Source organism: Wyeomyia smithii, chromosome 2, assembly GCF_029784165.1.
Source record: "Wyeomyia smithii strain HCP4-BCI-WySm-NY-G18 chromosome 2, ASM2978416v1, whole genome shotgun sequence".
Classification (NCBI taxonomy): domain Eukaryota; kingdom Metazoa; phylum Arthropoda; class Insecta; order Diptera; family Culicidae; genus Wyeomyia; species Wyeomyia smithii.
This window is the reverse complement of record NC_073695.1, coordinates 41,521,521-41,538,953: the sequence shown is the minus strand read 5'-3', so window position 1 is coordinate 41,538,953 and position 17,433 is coordinate 41,521,521. Positions and strand designations below refer to the sequence as shown.

The window sequence follows — 17,433 nt, the reverse complement described above, 5'->3', positions numbered from 1 at the left end:
GCTGGATACCGAGTGAATAAATATGATAAGTGAATAACGTTTTTTGAAATCCTTTACAAGGTATACAGTTTCAAAAGATTACACCGGCGATGCTTTGTTTAATGTCACTGAACCAGTGTACAGGTTTGTGGATTTCAAATATGTAGTTGAAACTCCGAAAAACTCATATTCTATAACACGCTCAATTACAACACATTTCATCCACTCCTGACATTATCACCTTGTTTATTTACATTACTCGATTGGTACCCTTATTTAACGTTAAATATTGTCCTTTCACGAATAAGTTTTATTCTCTACACCTCAATAGTTAATTTGAGTCTTTTTCATTAAGCAGACAGTATATGAAGTAGAGAGAACGAAAATTAAGCGAACTGGAAATATGATAAATTTCCAGTTCGTTTAATTTTCGTTCTCTCTACTTCATATACTGTCTGCTTAATGAACTTGCGTGTTAACGGGAAAAACCCGTTTTTAAAAATAGAAATTCAGTTCGAAAAATAGAGTCTTTTTATTTGTTTCTTAGGCTTTCGTTTGTCTTGATCGAGCAAAGAATATCATATTCATCATTAAAGGCATGTACGATTTATTGCCATCAGCGATGGGCACCATTTCGCCTGTTTTTATATCGTACGGGTTTGTTAAAGTTCGCATGCTTTTGGCGATTTGATGTATTTATCACAACAATGCCATGATATATAAAATAAAAGTCGTGGGACAACTATGTCTATAAAGCTCAATTTTGAAGATGCAGGAGACAGACATAGAAACGATGCGCTGTACACTTTTGCGGTACTGGAAAACATCTATGTTAACTCAGGAAACAAATTTTCAAAAAAAAAGACTTTCTGAAGCATAGAAATTCTCAAGCTGGAACCAACAGAAGTTATGGGGAAACTAGGCCTTCGAATTTCGTTCAGCGGTAGGGCTCAGAAGCTTCGGTTTTTCGAAAAATGTCCTCAATGGTAAAAATAAATTAAAGCTGAGAAAGTTTCCCAGCAGAAAAATATATAAATATTTTTTTTTACCACAAAAGGTCAAAATAATGGTCGCAGTGGTCCATATCTTACAAAAAAAATAGATTTTAACGTTTATTGCATCTCTAAGGAATTTGGCACCACAATTTTTGTTCATCGAACATTTTTTTATTGATAAAAAAGTATAATTTTACCCGCACGACTTCCCGAAGTCCGATTGTGCTGAAAATTAGAATAGTGACTTCTTTCGAGAAGACGAAACTCTTGACCCGTACCTCCAAATCTCTGAACGAAATTCAGAGATCTTTTTCCCATATATCTCATCGACACATTTTTTTGTTGAGGTTTTAACCGGCGGTCATTCACCAGTCAATGAAAACCATATTATATTGCATACTGTTTAAGCAACATCAAATGATGGATTATAACTAGTTTATTCGTAGAACATTCTGATTGCAAACCATATCAATGCGGCTCTGCTGCATAGTCGAGGGCAAGGAATCAAGGCGGCTTCAATGCTATTCAATTTCAATTGAAGTAAATTAAGAGTGCATACGCTTTGACAAACAAGTTCATGAGTCGCATTTTTATCGGTGCTGTCTGAGATTGTCATTTTCGGTTGTCAGTTGCGGTTGTCAGTTAGAGCGCAAAATTCTAATTTTTCTCTGAAATCACAATATGGTTTCAATCTTGCGCGACTCCATACTACACTGTAAAAAATCTACACGCTACAGCCAAGTGGATTCCACTTACTTTTGTGCTAATAGAGATAAGTGACTTTTCACTTACGCACACTAGTAAACGTGTAAACCCGTGTAAATTTGCTTTTGTTTCTCCCAACCTGTAAATCATCGCATCTCGTTGCTTCGACTTTTATCACTTTTTCACCATTTTTGGTCGATTATATTTAGCGCCTTCTGGTCACGAATGAGAAAATTTATTCAGAAACAAGTTTAAAACATATAATGAGTGTTCAACTGAATTTTTGTCCAGCTGCTAGAACATAGCATTGCAAACAAAACAGCTATTTATAAATATTTTCTCCAACTAGTGGCACTAACACATTCGTACGTAAAAAGGTCTATAGATGAAACATTTCATATCTACGTGACATACACTTGCGTTTCAGTTCACAGCACAAAATCAAGTGTCTTACACTTTGGTTTACACTCAGATTTCAAAGCTTATCCACGTCAAGTGCCGAAACACGTTAAAATACTGTGGATTCCAATAAAAATCGATATGGGTCGACATAATAGAATGATTAGGTTCGTTGAACGAACTTCGTTCATTCACGTTCATATGTAAAGAGCATTAAACCATGTTCACACTACACCGCATATCATCTGATATCACCCGCATAAACAAATACCATACACGAATTGTTTCCCGTATAGTATCTTAACCATTTATAAAAAAGTCACATATGGTTACCATTCAAAAACAGCGATTTTCCCGAACAAATTGTTTTCGGTATTATCACGATATGCTAAACTAATAATCCAAAAGTTCAGGTATCATTTCATGAATGGTATATTTATATTGATTTATATTCTGATAATCGTTCGTGGAATAGTCGTGATATTGTTTTGAATATTATGAAGATTGTTAGTGGCGATTGCTTTATTTTTTGAAAAAAAGATGTTTTTGTTTTTCACCTGCAAATATCATCACTTTCCAGCCATGTAGCACATTTCTCTTTGTGAGGAGTCGTATTCGTATTATTCCAGGCTGCGAGGGGCGCTGTTTTGCATTCTTCGTGCAATGTCGACTTCAACTTCGTTCTGCTCGGAGATACTGGAAAGAAAAAAATATTGTATAATACTAAAGCCGGAAGATTTGTGACCAATTTGATTACCTTCCATTATAGTTTGACGAAAACCTGCGACTACAGCGTTTGCTGGAAGATATCTCTTCGTTTCTCGATGGAGCTTCAACCGTTGAAGGTGTGGTGAACAAATAGTGCTCACTATCCTATTTGGGGATACTGAATTTGATATTGTAGCTCAATAGTTCAAGTCATTCAATTTAGTACAGTAATAACTGATAAAAGATATTATCACGAACAGTTACCATACTTCATTAAGTACAGTTAAAGTTCTTACCGCTTCAGCAATGGTTTTTGATTATGCGGGCAGGCGATTCGTGCTATCGAGGCCATATCACCATCCATATTACCTGATATCCCATACAATCGATCTGTCAACGGATATCACCTCGGCTACATGCTATCGTGGATATTATGTTCGAAAACCAATAATAACCACTTTTCAAGCAGTTGGCAACACGGCCAACAGACTTTTGACACAACCCTACAAATTTCGAACTTCGCGTTGCATGCGAGAAAAAAGGAAGGATATTTGCTATTTTCATCCCGCACATGTTGACAATTGCATATGAGAGTTCGCGTTGGTGCGAGCCAACTCGCTGACATCTCTATCCTAATCCCATTGCTCTTGTTGTCTCGTTTTAGCTTTGACTTGTTTTTGTTTTCTTCTCTTTTCAATTACCAAAGCAAATGTCGAATCATATCAGCTCACTCTAATGTGAACGCTTGAGGTGATATCCGATATCATCTGGCGATACCAGGTGATATCCGACGTAGTCTGAACAAGGCATTAGGGAGAACATAGACTCTGATCAGGGTTGCCAAGTATACAGAAGAGAAACAGAATGCAGAATTCATACAGAATTTTGATTTTTAATACAGATTTGTACAGATTTAAATCGAATTTTTTGAAGAACATGTAGCTCTGCCTCACAGAAATTTAATCCGAATATCAGTTTTCAGTTTTTCGAATGTGTTTTCCACATAGCCGCCAAACTGTCCGATTCGCATAAGGCAATTCACGGATGATGTTGCACTGCTTGTACGTTTGTTATTGTTTTTTTTTTTTCAAGTTGCTACACCAAAATACAACCGAACACAAAATCTTTTTATGTCGGAGAAAAAATCTTTCAATGTCGGAGAAAAAAATCTAAAGTAATATTTAATTGCTGTTTAGATTGCTACTTGGATTGCCACTTGTAATACTAGAGCAACCATTCGGACAATGTTCGTTTTTCACGCTGTACGATACGATTTGCATCCAAGTTGCGATCTCTCGAACATACCTGAGGCTGTCAAAAGTTGAAAACAAACTAAAATCAGCTGATCGCAACTGTCTCGTGGGTAGCCTTATTCACAGTATGCAGTGTGTGCGTTGCGGATGATTTTGTGTGAGAGGAAAAGCGAGCAATATTTTTACTTTATTTTCTCGGTTTTTACATGCAGTCTGACTGTCCCGGATTAAAATTTGCAGGCTTTAAAATCTGTGTTCAACATGGAATATTTGTGGCTGATTTTATTTTTATTTGCGTTGCCGATAACCAACGCTTTTTCTTTTTTTTTGTTCACACAACATTTATTTGACATGGCACAATACAAATTAATGTTTTATACCCCGTTCACACTACACCGAATATCACCTGATATCAGGCGATTCGTGCTATCGAGGCCATATCACCATCCATATTATCGAATATCCCATACAATCGAGCTGTCAACGGACCCGTCGGAAGCGGCGGTCTCTCGCATGCAAACAACTGATCTACTGGATTGCCCGGATTACTGAAGCATAGGGGCAATCCCCTAGTTTACGTCCGAACGAGCGGTAGCGAGTAAGGACAGCGTGCGCCCCGGACAATCGAGTTGGCCGAAGGCCACGAGTGTGTTGCATTAAATTTTTAACAAAATCAATTTTCAATTTTTTTTTTCATTTTATGAAACAGTTAGAGAACGGAAACAATGAACAAGGAAACAAAATAATATTTTCGAAACCATCTTTTTTGTATAAATTCTCAGAATTTTTTGCATGGGTGGTAATACTTTATCGAATCAAATAGCCAAAATTGTCCTCAAGCATTACGTATTTTATGGACGTTTTCTTACAACATTTCAGCTCTAGATAAGTCATATTTAAAATAAAGAAAAAAAATCCTGCTATAAATAATCGAACCTAAAATGGTACATAATCGAGTCAATATATAATCGAGTCCATATATAATCGAGTCTATATATAATCGATTCTGACCTACAAATAAGTACAGTGACGTTTCGATTATACCAAGATCAGTTTCTTATTTATTACATGTTATTTTTGTGTGTTTGTGTTAATATAAGTTCATATGTGTGTGAATGTAAAGTTTTGAATGTTCGGTATAGTTGTGCTGTTGGCTACCAAAAATTTTTACTTAGAGTGAAGAAAAATTTCGAAGAATTTCGAGAAGTCGTGTAAATCTATTTTAACAAATAATAAATTCGAATGAAAGAGCCTGGGTTTCACCGTTAGGTGAAAAATTTCGGGTTTCATTTGAATCAACATTATTTATCAATGATTTTTCGGCCTTTCGAATGATTCGGCCTTTTGTGATTCGGCCGTTTGAAACTCGGCCGTTTGAAACTCGGCCGTTTGTGATTCGGCCGCTCGTGTTTCGGCCGTTTGTAGGTAAACCGTCTGAACAAGGCATTACGGAGCCAACTATAGCCGCTTTTTTTGCCAGCAATCAACTTTTTTCTTTTGACCTTTTAATACTTCTGTTCGACCTCTGATGGACGTCCGACATTCAACCACAGATAACAGATATCCAAGCTAACTTTGCTTCATGTGTAAGAAGACGCAACGGTTTTTTAGCATGTCGCAATACGCAGTATGGTGGCGCTAAGAACACTTAGTGGTCAATGATTCGATAAAATCGATAGTTTTCTAGCTTTTATCGATATAATCGCAATGAGAATGGTTGCCGTTTTTAAATGTAGAAATTTTGAGCAGTCGTAATGTGTGCATTATCGACTTCTTTATTCAATCCCTCTGTATATTTGCGATGAATTTGTTTGTTTTAGTGTTGGTTTGAAAAAATAGATACATAAACCTCACAAAATCTATGTTATATCGTTGCATAAACAGCGACTGTATAATCTGTAAGAATTTTCATGCGTCTGGCAGCTTCGACCGTAAACCAGCGCTGCCATCACTAAAGTGGTTAAAGTCGCAAGTTGCAGGAAGATGTCGTTAGCATTCCAAAGAAGTAAGAATTTGAAATCATACACACGATTTCTGGAGTTTTTTGTTCTAGCTTGGATGTCTGTTATCTGTGATTCAACTAAGCTGGAAATTGCGTTTCTCCGATTTCTTCTGGACATCCGACATTTGGCTAAGCGGGAAAACTTTGGAACAAAAATACCTCATTCGATTGCTTTCATAGGGAAAAACACGGTTATAGAGCTGAGTTTTCTTTCAGAAATTAAGCCAATCTTTTTTGGTTCCAGGCGATGTTTAGGGTCGATTCCAAGCCTGATGTAAGCACAAAAACAAAATACAGAAAAATGCAGATTTTTTTTACGGGTGAATAAAGATTTTTCAAAATAAAATCGGGCAGCTCTGACTCTGAGCAATCAAAAATATGTTACGTCAAGTTTTAACTAACCCTAATTTTGACAGTTTTTTGTTCGCAATGACAGTTGACCTATATCCAGTAGTACAGTTTGATGAAGGTCTTTTTTCCGGTACCGATTTCTATTTTTCGTTCATTTTCTTGGAAGCTGTTGGTGGATTTAGTTGAGTTTAGAGAAAGTTCGTGTAAAATATCAAACTATCATATTAACTATAATAAGGTTTTAACTCAAGATTAAAATGTGATTATAATAATCTCCGAAGATTGGTAAGTAAGCTCGAAACCCGAAGTCTTATTTAATATCTTCATCATTTGAACCCACGCCGCATCGAAAAAATCGCTTAGTTTTATGAATTCTTTTTTGATATCTCATTTACGAAAATGTATTTTTTTTATTTCAAATGTAGTTTCTTTTCTTTCCCAATACAACTAATGTAAATACAAGGTTTTAAAACCATCAATAATTCCAGGAACGCGTTTTCAGCACAAAACGAAACTAACCTCAATCGATCAATCCGACATTTTGTTTTCTTGCAGTATACCTTCCTGCATATGATGAAGTAGAAAAGTTTGCCGTGCAAGCCCAGCCCGACTGTTGAGAGATGTATTTATACAATTTCATTCTGCAGCGTGCCACCGGCATCACGCATGCCGTGCACGGTTGCTTCGCCGGAACGAAGCAGCAGGAAATTCTGCTGTCGAAGGGTAAAAGCTTGGAGCTGGTTCGACCGGATCCGAATACCGGCAAAGTGCATACACTCCTACAGACGGAAGTCTTTGGTGTGATTCGGTCGTTAATGTCTTTCCGGTTGACCGGTGGAACGAAAGGTAAGAAAATTGTTAGAATTATTAAACAGCATGCTGATTAAGGCACCACTTGCTTCACCCGTGAGCGTTGCTTGATTCGGATCACGGGTGAAAACTTATGAAGTGCCTATAGAATCTAAGCTACTTCGCATGTCGCTTTTGAAGTGCGGCTTAAGCGTACTTCAAATTGAAACTTGCGTGGACAAATTTTGTTACAATTTTATCGAGCAATTCCTAACCTTGAATATAGGTTAACATTGAGCATCTTATTTATCTGGAGCTGGATGTCATAATTCAAGGGATAGTAATTCCATTCGACTATAGGCATGCGATTTGACTATTTTGTTAATCGCATTCGTTTTGATGGAACAAGATACCAGTTTGATTTTTTTTTTTCTAAAGAGCAATCTCTAATGCCACGTGTCATTTACAGATTATGCCGTCGTCGGTTCGGATTCTGGACGAATCGTCATCTTGGAGTACAATGCAGCTAAGAATCAACTGGAAAAAGTACACCAGGAAACGTTCGGAAAATCAGGCTGCCGTCGGATTGTTCCCGGTCAATATTTGGCAATCGATCCCAAGGGTCGTGCCGTTATGATTGGCGCTATCGAAAAGCAAAAGCTGGTTTACATTTTGAATCGAGATTCCGAAGCACGGTTGACTATTTCTTCGCCCTTAGAGGCGCACAAATCAAGTACCCTAACCTATCACATGGTTGGTGTTGATGTTGGGTTTGAAAATCCAATGTTTGCCTGTTTGGAAATAGATTACGAAGAAGCGGATTTGGATCCTACCGGGGAAGCGGCAGCTAAAACGCAACAAACTTTAACGTTTTACGAGCTGGATCTTGGATTGAACCACGTGGTTCGAAAGTACTCTGAACCGCTAGAAGAGCATGCAAACTTTTTGATCTCCGTGCCGGGAGGAAATGATGGCCCTTCTGGTGTGCTCATTTGTTCCGAGAATTATCTGACTTACAAGAATCTTGGAGATCAACATGATATTCGTTGTCCGATTCCTCGGCGGAGAAATGATTTGGATGATCCCGAACGTGGAATGATCTTTATATGTTCGGCAACTCACAGAACCAAGTCCATGTACTTTTTCCTGGTACAAACAGAGCAGGGTGATATCTTTAAGGTCACGTTGGAAACTGATGATGATGTGGTATCGGAGATCAAACTGAAGTATTTTGATACGGTTCCACCAGCGACTGCGATGTGTGTATTGAAAACTGGTTTCCTGTTTGTTGCGTGTGACTTTGGCAATCATTATCTGTATCAAATTGCTCATCTCGGCGATGACGATGATGAGCCGGAGTTCAGTTCTGCTATGCCTCTCGAGGAGGGAGACACATTCTTTTTTGCCCCTCGGCAGCTGAAGAATCTGGTTATGGTTGATGAAATTCATTCTTACGCGCCAATTCTTGGGTGCCAGGTAGCGGATTTAGCAAATGAGGATACACCCCAGTTGTACTTGGCCTGTGGACGTGGGCCACGATCTTCGATTCGAGTTCTTCGACATGGTTTGGAGGTGTCAGAGATGGCGGTTTCCGAGCTGCCCGGTAATCCGAACGCTGTCTGGACAGTCAAGAAGCGAATTGATGGTGAGTTTTGTTTGGCAGTTGTTTTGTGTTAACTTTTATCGCCAGCTGACTGACAAAATGTTTCCATACAAATCGACATCACCTGGACCGGCTGGATGTCAAAGCTGCTCCTTCCGAGCAACGGAGAGATCTGGCCTCGGTTCCGAAACTGAGGACTGGTGCCACCATTTAATGTGTCATCGCACCTCAATGTCGAAGAGCAATTCGTCCATCGGCATGGTTTCAAACTTGACGATAGATGACGGAAGTAGATATATTCCTGATCCTTGGCGTATTGCCCATTGGGCTCTGATCGCTGTAGATAAACCATATCAGCTACATTTCCACTTTCATTGTCAGTCGGCTTGTCTTGTTCAATCTTAAGTCAGTATTATTAATCACAAAAGCTGGTGTTTTGATTAAAAGATACTAAAAAGAAGAAAAAAACTGCTCTCAAAAGAAGAGCGAAGAAAGTCATAAAGAGACCCTATCACAAACACCAGTTTTTCCTTCATTTTCAGACCGTCGTGGTTGAGTTGAGTTGGAAAAATGTGAATCTGTGGCAAACAGTCTGCGAACGAAGGGCAAAATTCTGCTCACAACTCCTCAATTAAATCTTCGCCAATAGGTAAGACAAGCGATACTGGAAAATGATACTACACATTACAGATTAGAACAACCATTCTGTTAGGCAACCTTTCAATCTCTAGCATTTCTCCGATTCTTTACTGTTAACGTAACGGCTTGGCCCTTCGCTCTCGTTGCAGACGAATTCGACGCGTACATCATCGTGTCCTTCGTCAATGCTACCCTGGTACTGAGTATCGGTGACACGGTAGAGGAAGTGACGGACAGTGGCTTTCTTGGCACGACACCGACACTGTGCTGTTCCGCACTGGGTGATGATGCTTTGGTGCAGGTCTACCCGGAGGGCATCCGTCATATTCGGGCGGACAAGCGTGTTAACGAGTGGAAGGCACCCGGCAAAAAGACTATCATGAAGTGTGCCGTCAACCAGCGACAGGTGGTTATCGCTCTGTCCGGTGGCGAACTGGTTTACTTCGAGATGGATCCGGTGAGTTTTAGAGTTATAGTTAGTAAAACATTGCGTTCGGTTTTTCCCGTGATGAACACCTGATTCAGAATTCTTTTGAAGAATAAAATGGTGTCCTGCAGTGCTGACTTTAATAACCTTCATAGAATCAAATGTTTAGAGTAATTACTAATTACTAATGAGAGTTTGTCCTTTATGCTTCCAGACTGGTCAACTGAATGAATACACAGAACGCAAAAAGATGCCAAGTGATGTTATGTGTATGGCGCTAGGTTCGGTTCCTGCTGGTGAGCAGCGGTCCTGGTTTTTGGCGGTGGGTCTAGCAGACAATACCGTGCGCATTATTTCATTGGATCCCAGCGATTGCTTGTCGCCTCGTTCGATGCAGGCGTTGCCATCGGCTGCGGAATCGCTTTGTATCGTCGAGATGGGAGCTGGTGATACAACCGAAGAGGGTACCGTATCAACCGCAGGTTGCATTTATCTGAACATTGGTCTAACAAACGGAGTTCTGCTACGAACAGTACTAGATCCGGTTTCCGGTGATTTAGCGGATACTCGAACAAGATATTTGGGATCCCGACCCGTTAAACTATTCCGAATCAAGATGCAAGGATCGGAGGCCGTTTTAGCTATGTCGAGTCGAACTTGGTTAAGTTACTACTACCAGAATCGGTTCCATTTGACTCCTCTTTCCTACGAAACACTGGAATATGCGTCAGGTTTCTCAAGTGAACAATGTTCGGAAGGTATAGTGGCGATTTCCACCAATACTTTGAGAATTTTGGCCCTCGAAAAGCTGGGAGCAGTTTTCAATCAGATTACATTCCCTCTCGAGTACACGCCAAAGCGGTTTTTGATTCACAACGAAACGGGCAAGTTGATTATAAGCGAAACAGATCATAATGCGTATACGGAAGAGACGAAAAATGTACGCAAGAAGCAAATGGCTGACGAAATGCGCGAAGCTGCCGGTGAGGACGAGCAGGAGCTGGCCAATGAGATGGCGGATGCGTTTATTAATGAGGTTCTGCCGGAGGATACATTTTCTTCACCGAAGGCAGGTACCGGCATGTGGGCTTCCCAGATACGAGTCATGGATCCGATCAATGGACACACCTATTCGAAGGTGCAACTCGCCCAGAATGAGGCCGTTATGTCGATGGCGTTGGTCAGGTTTTTAGTCGATCAAAAATGGTACGTTGTTGCCGGTGTAGCAAAAGACCTACAGATGAATCCTAAACTGACCAATGGAGGATTCATCGATGTCTACAAATATGATTTCCAGACGCATCAGCTGGAACACTATCATAGAACTGAGATAGATGAGGCTCCAGGGGCTATTTGCGGCTTCCAGGGTCGAGTATTGGTAGGAGTTGGTCGTGTCTTGAGGATCTACGATTTGGGCAAAAAGAAACTCCTACGGAAGTGTGAGAATAAACACATTCCTAACCAGATTGTGAACATTCAATCGATGGGATCGCGGGTATTTGTGTCCGATGTGCAGGAGTCGATTTACTGCGTGAAATATAAACGCACCGAGAACCAGTTGATTATCTTTGCTGATGATACTCACCCTCGATGGTTGACAGCTTCTACCTTGATGGACTATGACACGGTAGCGACAGCAGATAAATTTGGGAATGTCGCTGTGCTTCGGCTGCCGCACTCCGTCTCGGACGACGTAGACGAAGATCCAACTGGTAACAAGGCACTGTGGGACCGTGGTTTACTGAATGGCGCTTCGCAGAAAGCGGAAAATATCTGCACATTCCACCTGGGTGAGACGATTATGTCTCTGCAGAAGGCAACACTCATTCCGGGTGGTTCGGAGTCGCTAATCTATGCCACAATGAGTGGAACGGTAGGGGCATTGGTGCCCTTCACCAGTCGGGAAGACTACGACTTTTTCCAGCATCTGGAAATGCACATGCGGAACGAAAATCCACCCCTTTGCGGCCGGGACCATCTGAGCTTCCGCAGCTACTACTATCCGGTGAAGAACGTCATGGACGGTGATCTGTGCGAACAGTTCACCTCCATGGACCCGGCCAAGCAGAAGAGTATCGCAACAGACTTGGGACGAACGCCAAACGAGGTGGCCAAAAAACTGGAAGATATTCGTACCAGATATGCGTTCTAAGGTGAGATTTTGGTGTTTGGATTTACGTAATTTGACATGTTTTCGTGATGACCTAAATTTATGACCTTTGGACACTTAAGAAATGTCACTGTTTACTATTTACTAATAAATTACTGATAATTGCCAAGCTACTACTTAGCGTATTGCTGCAAATGTGCATTGAAATAATGAAGTTCTTTTTTTTTTATTCGCAGACTAATCAGTTAAGGCTTAGAAAAGATTTGGAAGGTGAGTAAACTTTTACAAATGTACCTGCACATCGACTTTTCATGATGAACTGCTTAAATTAGACCTTTGGACACCTAAAGAATGCCCTTGATTAAGACTACGTTACAAGCACTGATTCAAATTATTTTCAATTCAATGTTGCGAAAGTGGGTAATATATTTCACTTTACAGTGTCCCATTATTTCTTTCTAGATTCGTCATATTTTGACGTGCATCGATGTCAACATAATGTATCCGTTGATAACAAGGTGAGTTGATATTTTTTGATTCTAGTAATGTAACAGTTTCATACATTGCATGATGAATTGCTTAAAAAAGACCTTTGGACACCTAAAGAACAACCTTGATTATAACTACGTTAAAAAAGCACTGATTTAAATTGTTATCACTTCTGTTAAGGAGATGTTACAAAAGGCTATCTGCTGAAAGTGATCGTTTTCTTTTTCAGTTCCACTGTATTTTGGATTTGCAGTACACCAGCCAATATAAATCAAGTAAGTTTCTCTTGGCAAATGTTTTAGATATCTCTTTTTAAAATGATGTTAAACCGCTCGTCGGTTTACCGTGTTTCAACTGAATTTTGTTGATTACAACATACCTTTGCTGATTACGATAAATGAATCCGAGCGATGCTTTGGTTTGAAAGATGTCCTTTTAACATAAGCGTTTTTTTTTTTCTTATTTTACAGATTACTACCTACTTCAACGTAATTTTACGAAACAGAAAAAGACCTTGGGTTAACGGTAAGTTTCGTTAGTTTAAAAAAACTTGTAAAACAGTTCAATGATGAAATACATTTTAACGCAAGATAGACTAACGAATTCCATTGATTAAAATCTCATAGCTGAATTTATGTTAGTCTTTATTTTTCTCTCTACTCTTCGGTGTTCATTATATGTTTATTTTTTCTTTTTTCGTATTACAGATTAGTTCACTTCAATTCAAAGAGGAGAAGGAAAAATCTTATTCTTGCGGTAAGTTTCTTTCCTTAATTTTGTCATTTCCAAATCAAAAAACTGCTTCAATGATGAAATATGTTTTAACGCAAGATAGACTAAAGAAACCCTTTGATTAAAATTTTAAGGCTGATTCAAGTTTGGCATCTATTCTGTTAATTAACAATTGAATGCCTATTCTGACAATTCGTTTTTTTACCATTTTCAGATTAAAAATAAATTATATCAGAAAAAGTAGAAAAGAGGTAAGCATAACAGCAATAAAATTCTCTGCAGAATTGTTAATTAAAATGATGTTAAAACTTAATATACGCTATTACTGCCTTAATGCTCAAGGCACAAGAATGATTATAAATAAGTAGCTGATTTCTCACTCAAAACCGACGGAATATCGGAAGAGCACTGCTTTGACTAGTATATTTTCTTTTCCTCGAAACTGAAGATTGGTATATGAGCTCCTTTTTGGTGCAAAAATGGGGCCTGAATTGCCTGTTTTAAATTAATTTAAAACTTTTATTTAAACTCAAAGCTGTGTTTTTTTGAATGTCACTTGGTTTCGGCTTCAGCTTTAGGATGTTTTTTTTTCTCTCAGCTTCCAAATTATTTAGTGTTTCTCGTTACTCTTTCAGGTTTCTATTCTTTCCCGTGTTCACGCTATATTCTTCAAATAAAAAGGTAAGATACCGGTTGATTAACTGTTGCTCTATAATCACAATATATTATGATGATAAACTAAAATACATATAAGTTCGGACCTATTAACACTTGTAATGATTAGTTATTATGGTACTGATTGCGCCACACAAAGCACGCAAAGCGTTGCTTTTACTCAGAAGCTACAAAGAAACCTCTCTGTTCCTTTCCAGGTTCATCATTTTCTCCGGCTTTAACATCACATCAGAGTGAAAATCATCAATTATTCGTCGCTTAGATTTTTAGCCGGATAAGAACCCACAAAGGGAAAAGAAAAAACACATCACCGTTTGTATTTTCGCTGTGTTGTAATTAGCAGTTGTCCACAATAAAATTAAACCTCATTCAGACCGCGTGAAGTCGACGACCCTCAAAAAAGAAAAATTTCTCACGCGAATTCGGCGCTGATGACAGCCTTGCAGTTGTGTTTGCAGTTATTTTTCCCCTCTCTGCACCGCCACCAACCGTTCGTCGTCACACGTAAAAGAAGCATTTTCTTTTTCTTTCTTCCACCGGGCCCAGGTGTTGGAGAGTCGGTCGGTATACGATGCGGCGTTTTGTTTACCTTTTTTCCCCCTTTCGGTCCTTACGGTTTCGCAGTTTGCCGTGAATCACGCAACGTGGCTTTTGATGTTTGGTTCACATATTTGGTTGCAGCAGAAATGCCTGCGTACAGCATCTTGCGCAATAAGTACCCCCGCAGGTGAGTACTGTTTTCGGTATTGTTCCAGATTGAGAAGAGGTTTTTGCCTAAATTTTAACGAGAGTTATTGAGTTACGTTGTGCAAATAAAATTACTCTTCTGTGCACGGCACTTGTATTAGTGGAAAACTTATGATTGGTCCTTTACTGCACAAAACTCTCATATAAATATTGATTAATGACTAATACTCATCCTATAGAAAAAAAATTTAAATTAAACTGACCGCGTAGTGAACATCTGTTCGACGCAGCTCTGAAAACTAATGGGCGCAAATAGTTGACGGCGACAAAGGAATTGATTTTAATCTGCCGGTGGTGGTGGCGGTTCCTACATAACACAACACGCCATGCAAGTTCGATGCGACGGATGCCGGTCACAGTGCAGACCACATGGTTTGTGCTGTTTGGCCATACCGCAGTCGATCGATATGGGATTACTGTATGATTTCAATTGTTAGTTTCGTGCTTTCGGTTCCGCCTATTAGGTGCGATTTGCTTGCTTAGCTGCTCGAGTTGCTTCATCAGCTGCTGCTGTTGCTACTGCCGGTCAGCGCGCTATTATCACTCAACCCCAGCCACACACTCAGCTCAGGATAATAACAGCGCGCTCGAGAAGTTATGTCAAACATTTTGATTGTTCGATGCTGCCCGTTTTATATGCAGATGATCGTAACCTCCATATGTGAGAAGAGTGGACAACGCACTTGGCCGGGCCAGCTGGGCGGAAGTAAACCATCCATGAGTATACTAAGTTGGATGTGTTGTATTCGGCTAAACGATCACGCTACCGGCTGTAAATTGCTTTATTGTGACGAACGCATATTTATATGTGTGTCTGCAAACAAGCTTTATTCAGCCGAAGGAATATTTTGATGGACAGACAGCTGCGATTGAGTGTCCCATTTTTTCCGCCATTCTTAGAACCACTGAAAACCCCCCGTTAAGGTGTGGTGGTCGCACCAATTTCAAGGAATTCCCGTTGTTGAGGCTGAGACTAACTTCTCGCAGCATCCACTTTGCTTGGGGTGAATTCTATTGTCGACCCCTATTTGCGTCAGTATGGTCTATATAGGGTGAGGAAGAAGTATACGTGAACTTGTGGTAGCGAGTTGAGAAATGTAAACAATATCCGAGTGAGCCGTGATGACGTCATACCACAAAATACTTTACTTTATCGTATAGCGTTCTCTTTCGTTTTTATGTTTATGTTCTTTTTACAGAGTTTTTATAAAAAAAAATTCAGAATAAACCCGGGGAGCGTACTGTTCTTGTTTATGCATATATTGCATTTTACTTTAATAATATCACGTGATTTTTACAATGAAACATAACAAACGTACAAATCGCAGTGCAGGATAACTTTAAATATTTATTAATGTTATTCGTTGAACGACCGATAAAATGCAGTTGATGTGGTACAGGTAGCAAATGACACGTTAGTAATTGAATAATTTAACACTTATCATTATTAAAAATTTCAGTATTTTTTAACGAACATTTATTACATTCAAACAAAGCTTCAAGATTTATATCCAAAACGAACACCGAAGAAATTATTCGAATATCATCATTTGCACTCAGTTTTACAATCGTTCTGGTTTCTCGAAGATCAATTTAATTTTGTCGAACTATTTTTCAAAACTCATGCTTCAATGTCATCAAATTGATCTGGGCATTTTCTTCCATACTACCATAACATCATTTATGAACAGCTCGCTGATTTGTTTCTTCTGTAGTTTCTAGCTTGTATCGTTGGCGGTCCGAATCGTTAGTTTCATTGGAATTAGTAGAAAACTAAGATGAGCAATCCGAATGCCAATATTTAACTCTACTTTTCTGGAAAATTCTAATTGGACTGCTTTCACGTCACTATATTTGGTCTGCTTGAACAGTTTCCTCCACATGAGTTTATCGGACAAATGTTTCATAGGTCGCGGGTTTGAGGAGATGTAGCAACTAGAACTATTTCATTTTAATAATGCATTATTATTTCTCATCAAATGAATACCTGTTACCCTAGTCTTTGATATGATTTTAAAATCCTGCTGTTGGAAATGCTATGAGTCTGTAGAAACGTCCTCCTGTGAAAAGGTCAACGGCTCAAAACTTCATAAGCTTTCTTCGTAAGAGCTGTTTCCTCAGAAAACAATATAAACTAATGTTTTTTCCTTTGTGAAGAAAAAAAAAATGTTTTTTCCAGCACAATATGCACTAATATCTCCACAGGAAACTGCACATTCAGACTTTTTTTTTAATTTTTACAGTTGTTGTAGGGAAATAACTGAATTTAATGTCGTTTTCGTTTTTGCGGTGTAGCTACCCCGCGGACTACACTTTGTCCTATCACTGTTTTTGAAGTAGAATACTTCTCTCAGGAAGTTCGGCTACATAGGGATGTGAAATGAAAATCCAAAACTGAAAAAAGTGAGAAATATGCCCAATTTCAAATGCTAATAAATCGGTTAGTTTTCGATGGATTTCCTCCGTTTTTGCAGCAATCGATTAGAAAATCTTCTAAGATTCTAACCAAATGCATGAAATTGCAATTTTATTATTCGAACTATTGTACTATTGAAAATTCTTAAGCCTTGTCAAAACACAAAATTCGACCTCTGATTGGTCGTTATACCGCGCTTTCCCAAGCACGGTCGACAGAGTTATGGACTTAGTAAATTGGGAATGCATCATTTGGCCTATATAAGAGCTTCATCAGATATAAACAGACATTTCATCGGATATAAAATTGAACAACTGAAATTTGAAGAACACAAATTAATATTTGAAGAGTTAATATTTTCTCGTTTTGCGCTATAATCCAAATTAATTATAATTATCTTCATCTACATGCATA

At 38.9% G+C, this 17,433-nt stretch overlaps 1 protein-coding gene across 3 annotated transcripts; it reads left to right on the top strand.

Annotated features, from left to right (window-relative positions):
• Positions 1-6,516: 6,516 nt before the first annotated feature.
• Positions 6,517-14,228, top strand: LOC129723740 (splicing factor 3B subunit 3). Of its 3 annotated transcripts, XM_055678134.1 has the most exons (13): positions 6,517-6,677; positions 6,948-7,238; positions 7,651-8,826; positions 9,573-9,880; positions 10,065-12,003; positions 12,197-12,230; positions 12,423-12,478; positions 12,679-12,724; positions 12,920-12,974; positions 13,157-13,205; positions 13,396-13,432; positions 13,817-13,862; positions 14,054-14,228. In XM_055678134.1, exons 2-5 carry the CDS (start codon positions 7,013-7,015, stop codon positions 12,000-12,002), a joined length of 3,648 nt encoding a protein of 1,215 aa, XP_055534109.1. In that variant the 5' UTR covers positions 6,517-6,677; positions 6,948-7,012; the 3' UTR covers position 12,003; positions 12,197-12,230; positions 12,423-12,478; positions 12,679-12,724; positions 12,920-12,974; positions 13,157-13,205; positions 13,396-13,432; positions 13,817-13,862; positions 14,054-14,228. The 3 variants fall into 3 exon arrangements, with proteins under 3 accessions (XP_055534109.1, XP_055534110.1, XP_055534111.1); XM_055678135.1 differs by lacking the exon at positions 13,396-13,432; XM_055678136.1 differs by lacking the exons at positions 10,065-12,003; positions 12,197-12,230; positions 12,423-12,478; ... (4 more) ...; positions 13,817-13,862; positions 14,054-14,228 and adding an exon at positions 9,327-9,433 and having other exon boundaries at positions 9,573-9,710.
• The last annotated feature ends 3,205 nt before the right edge of the window (positions 14,229-17,433 follow it).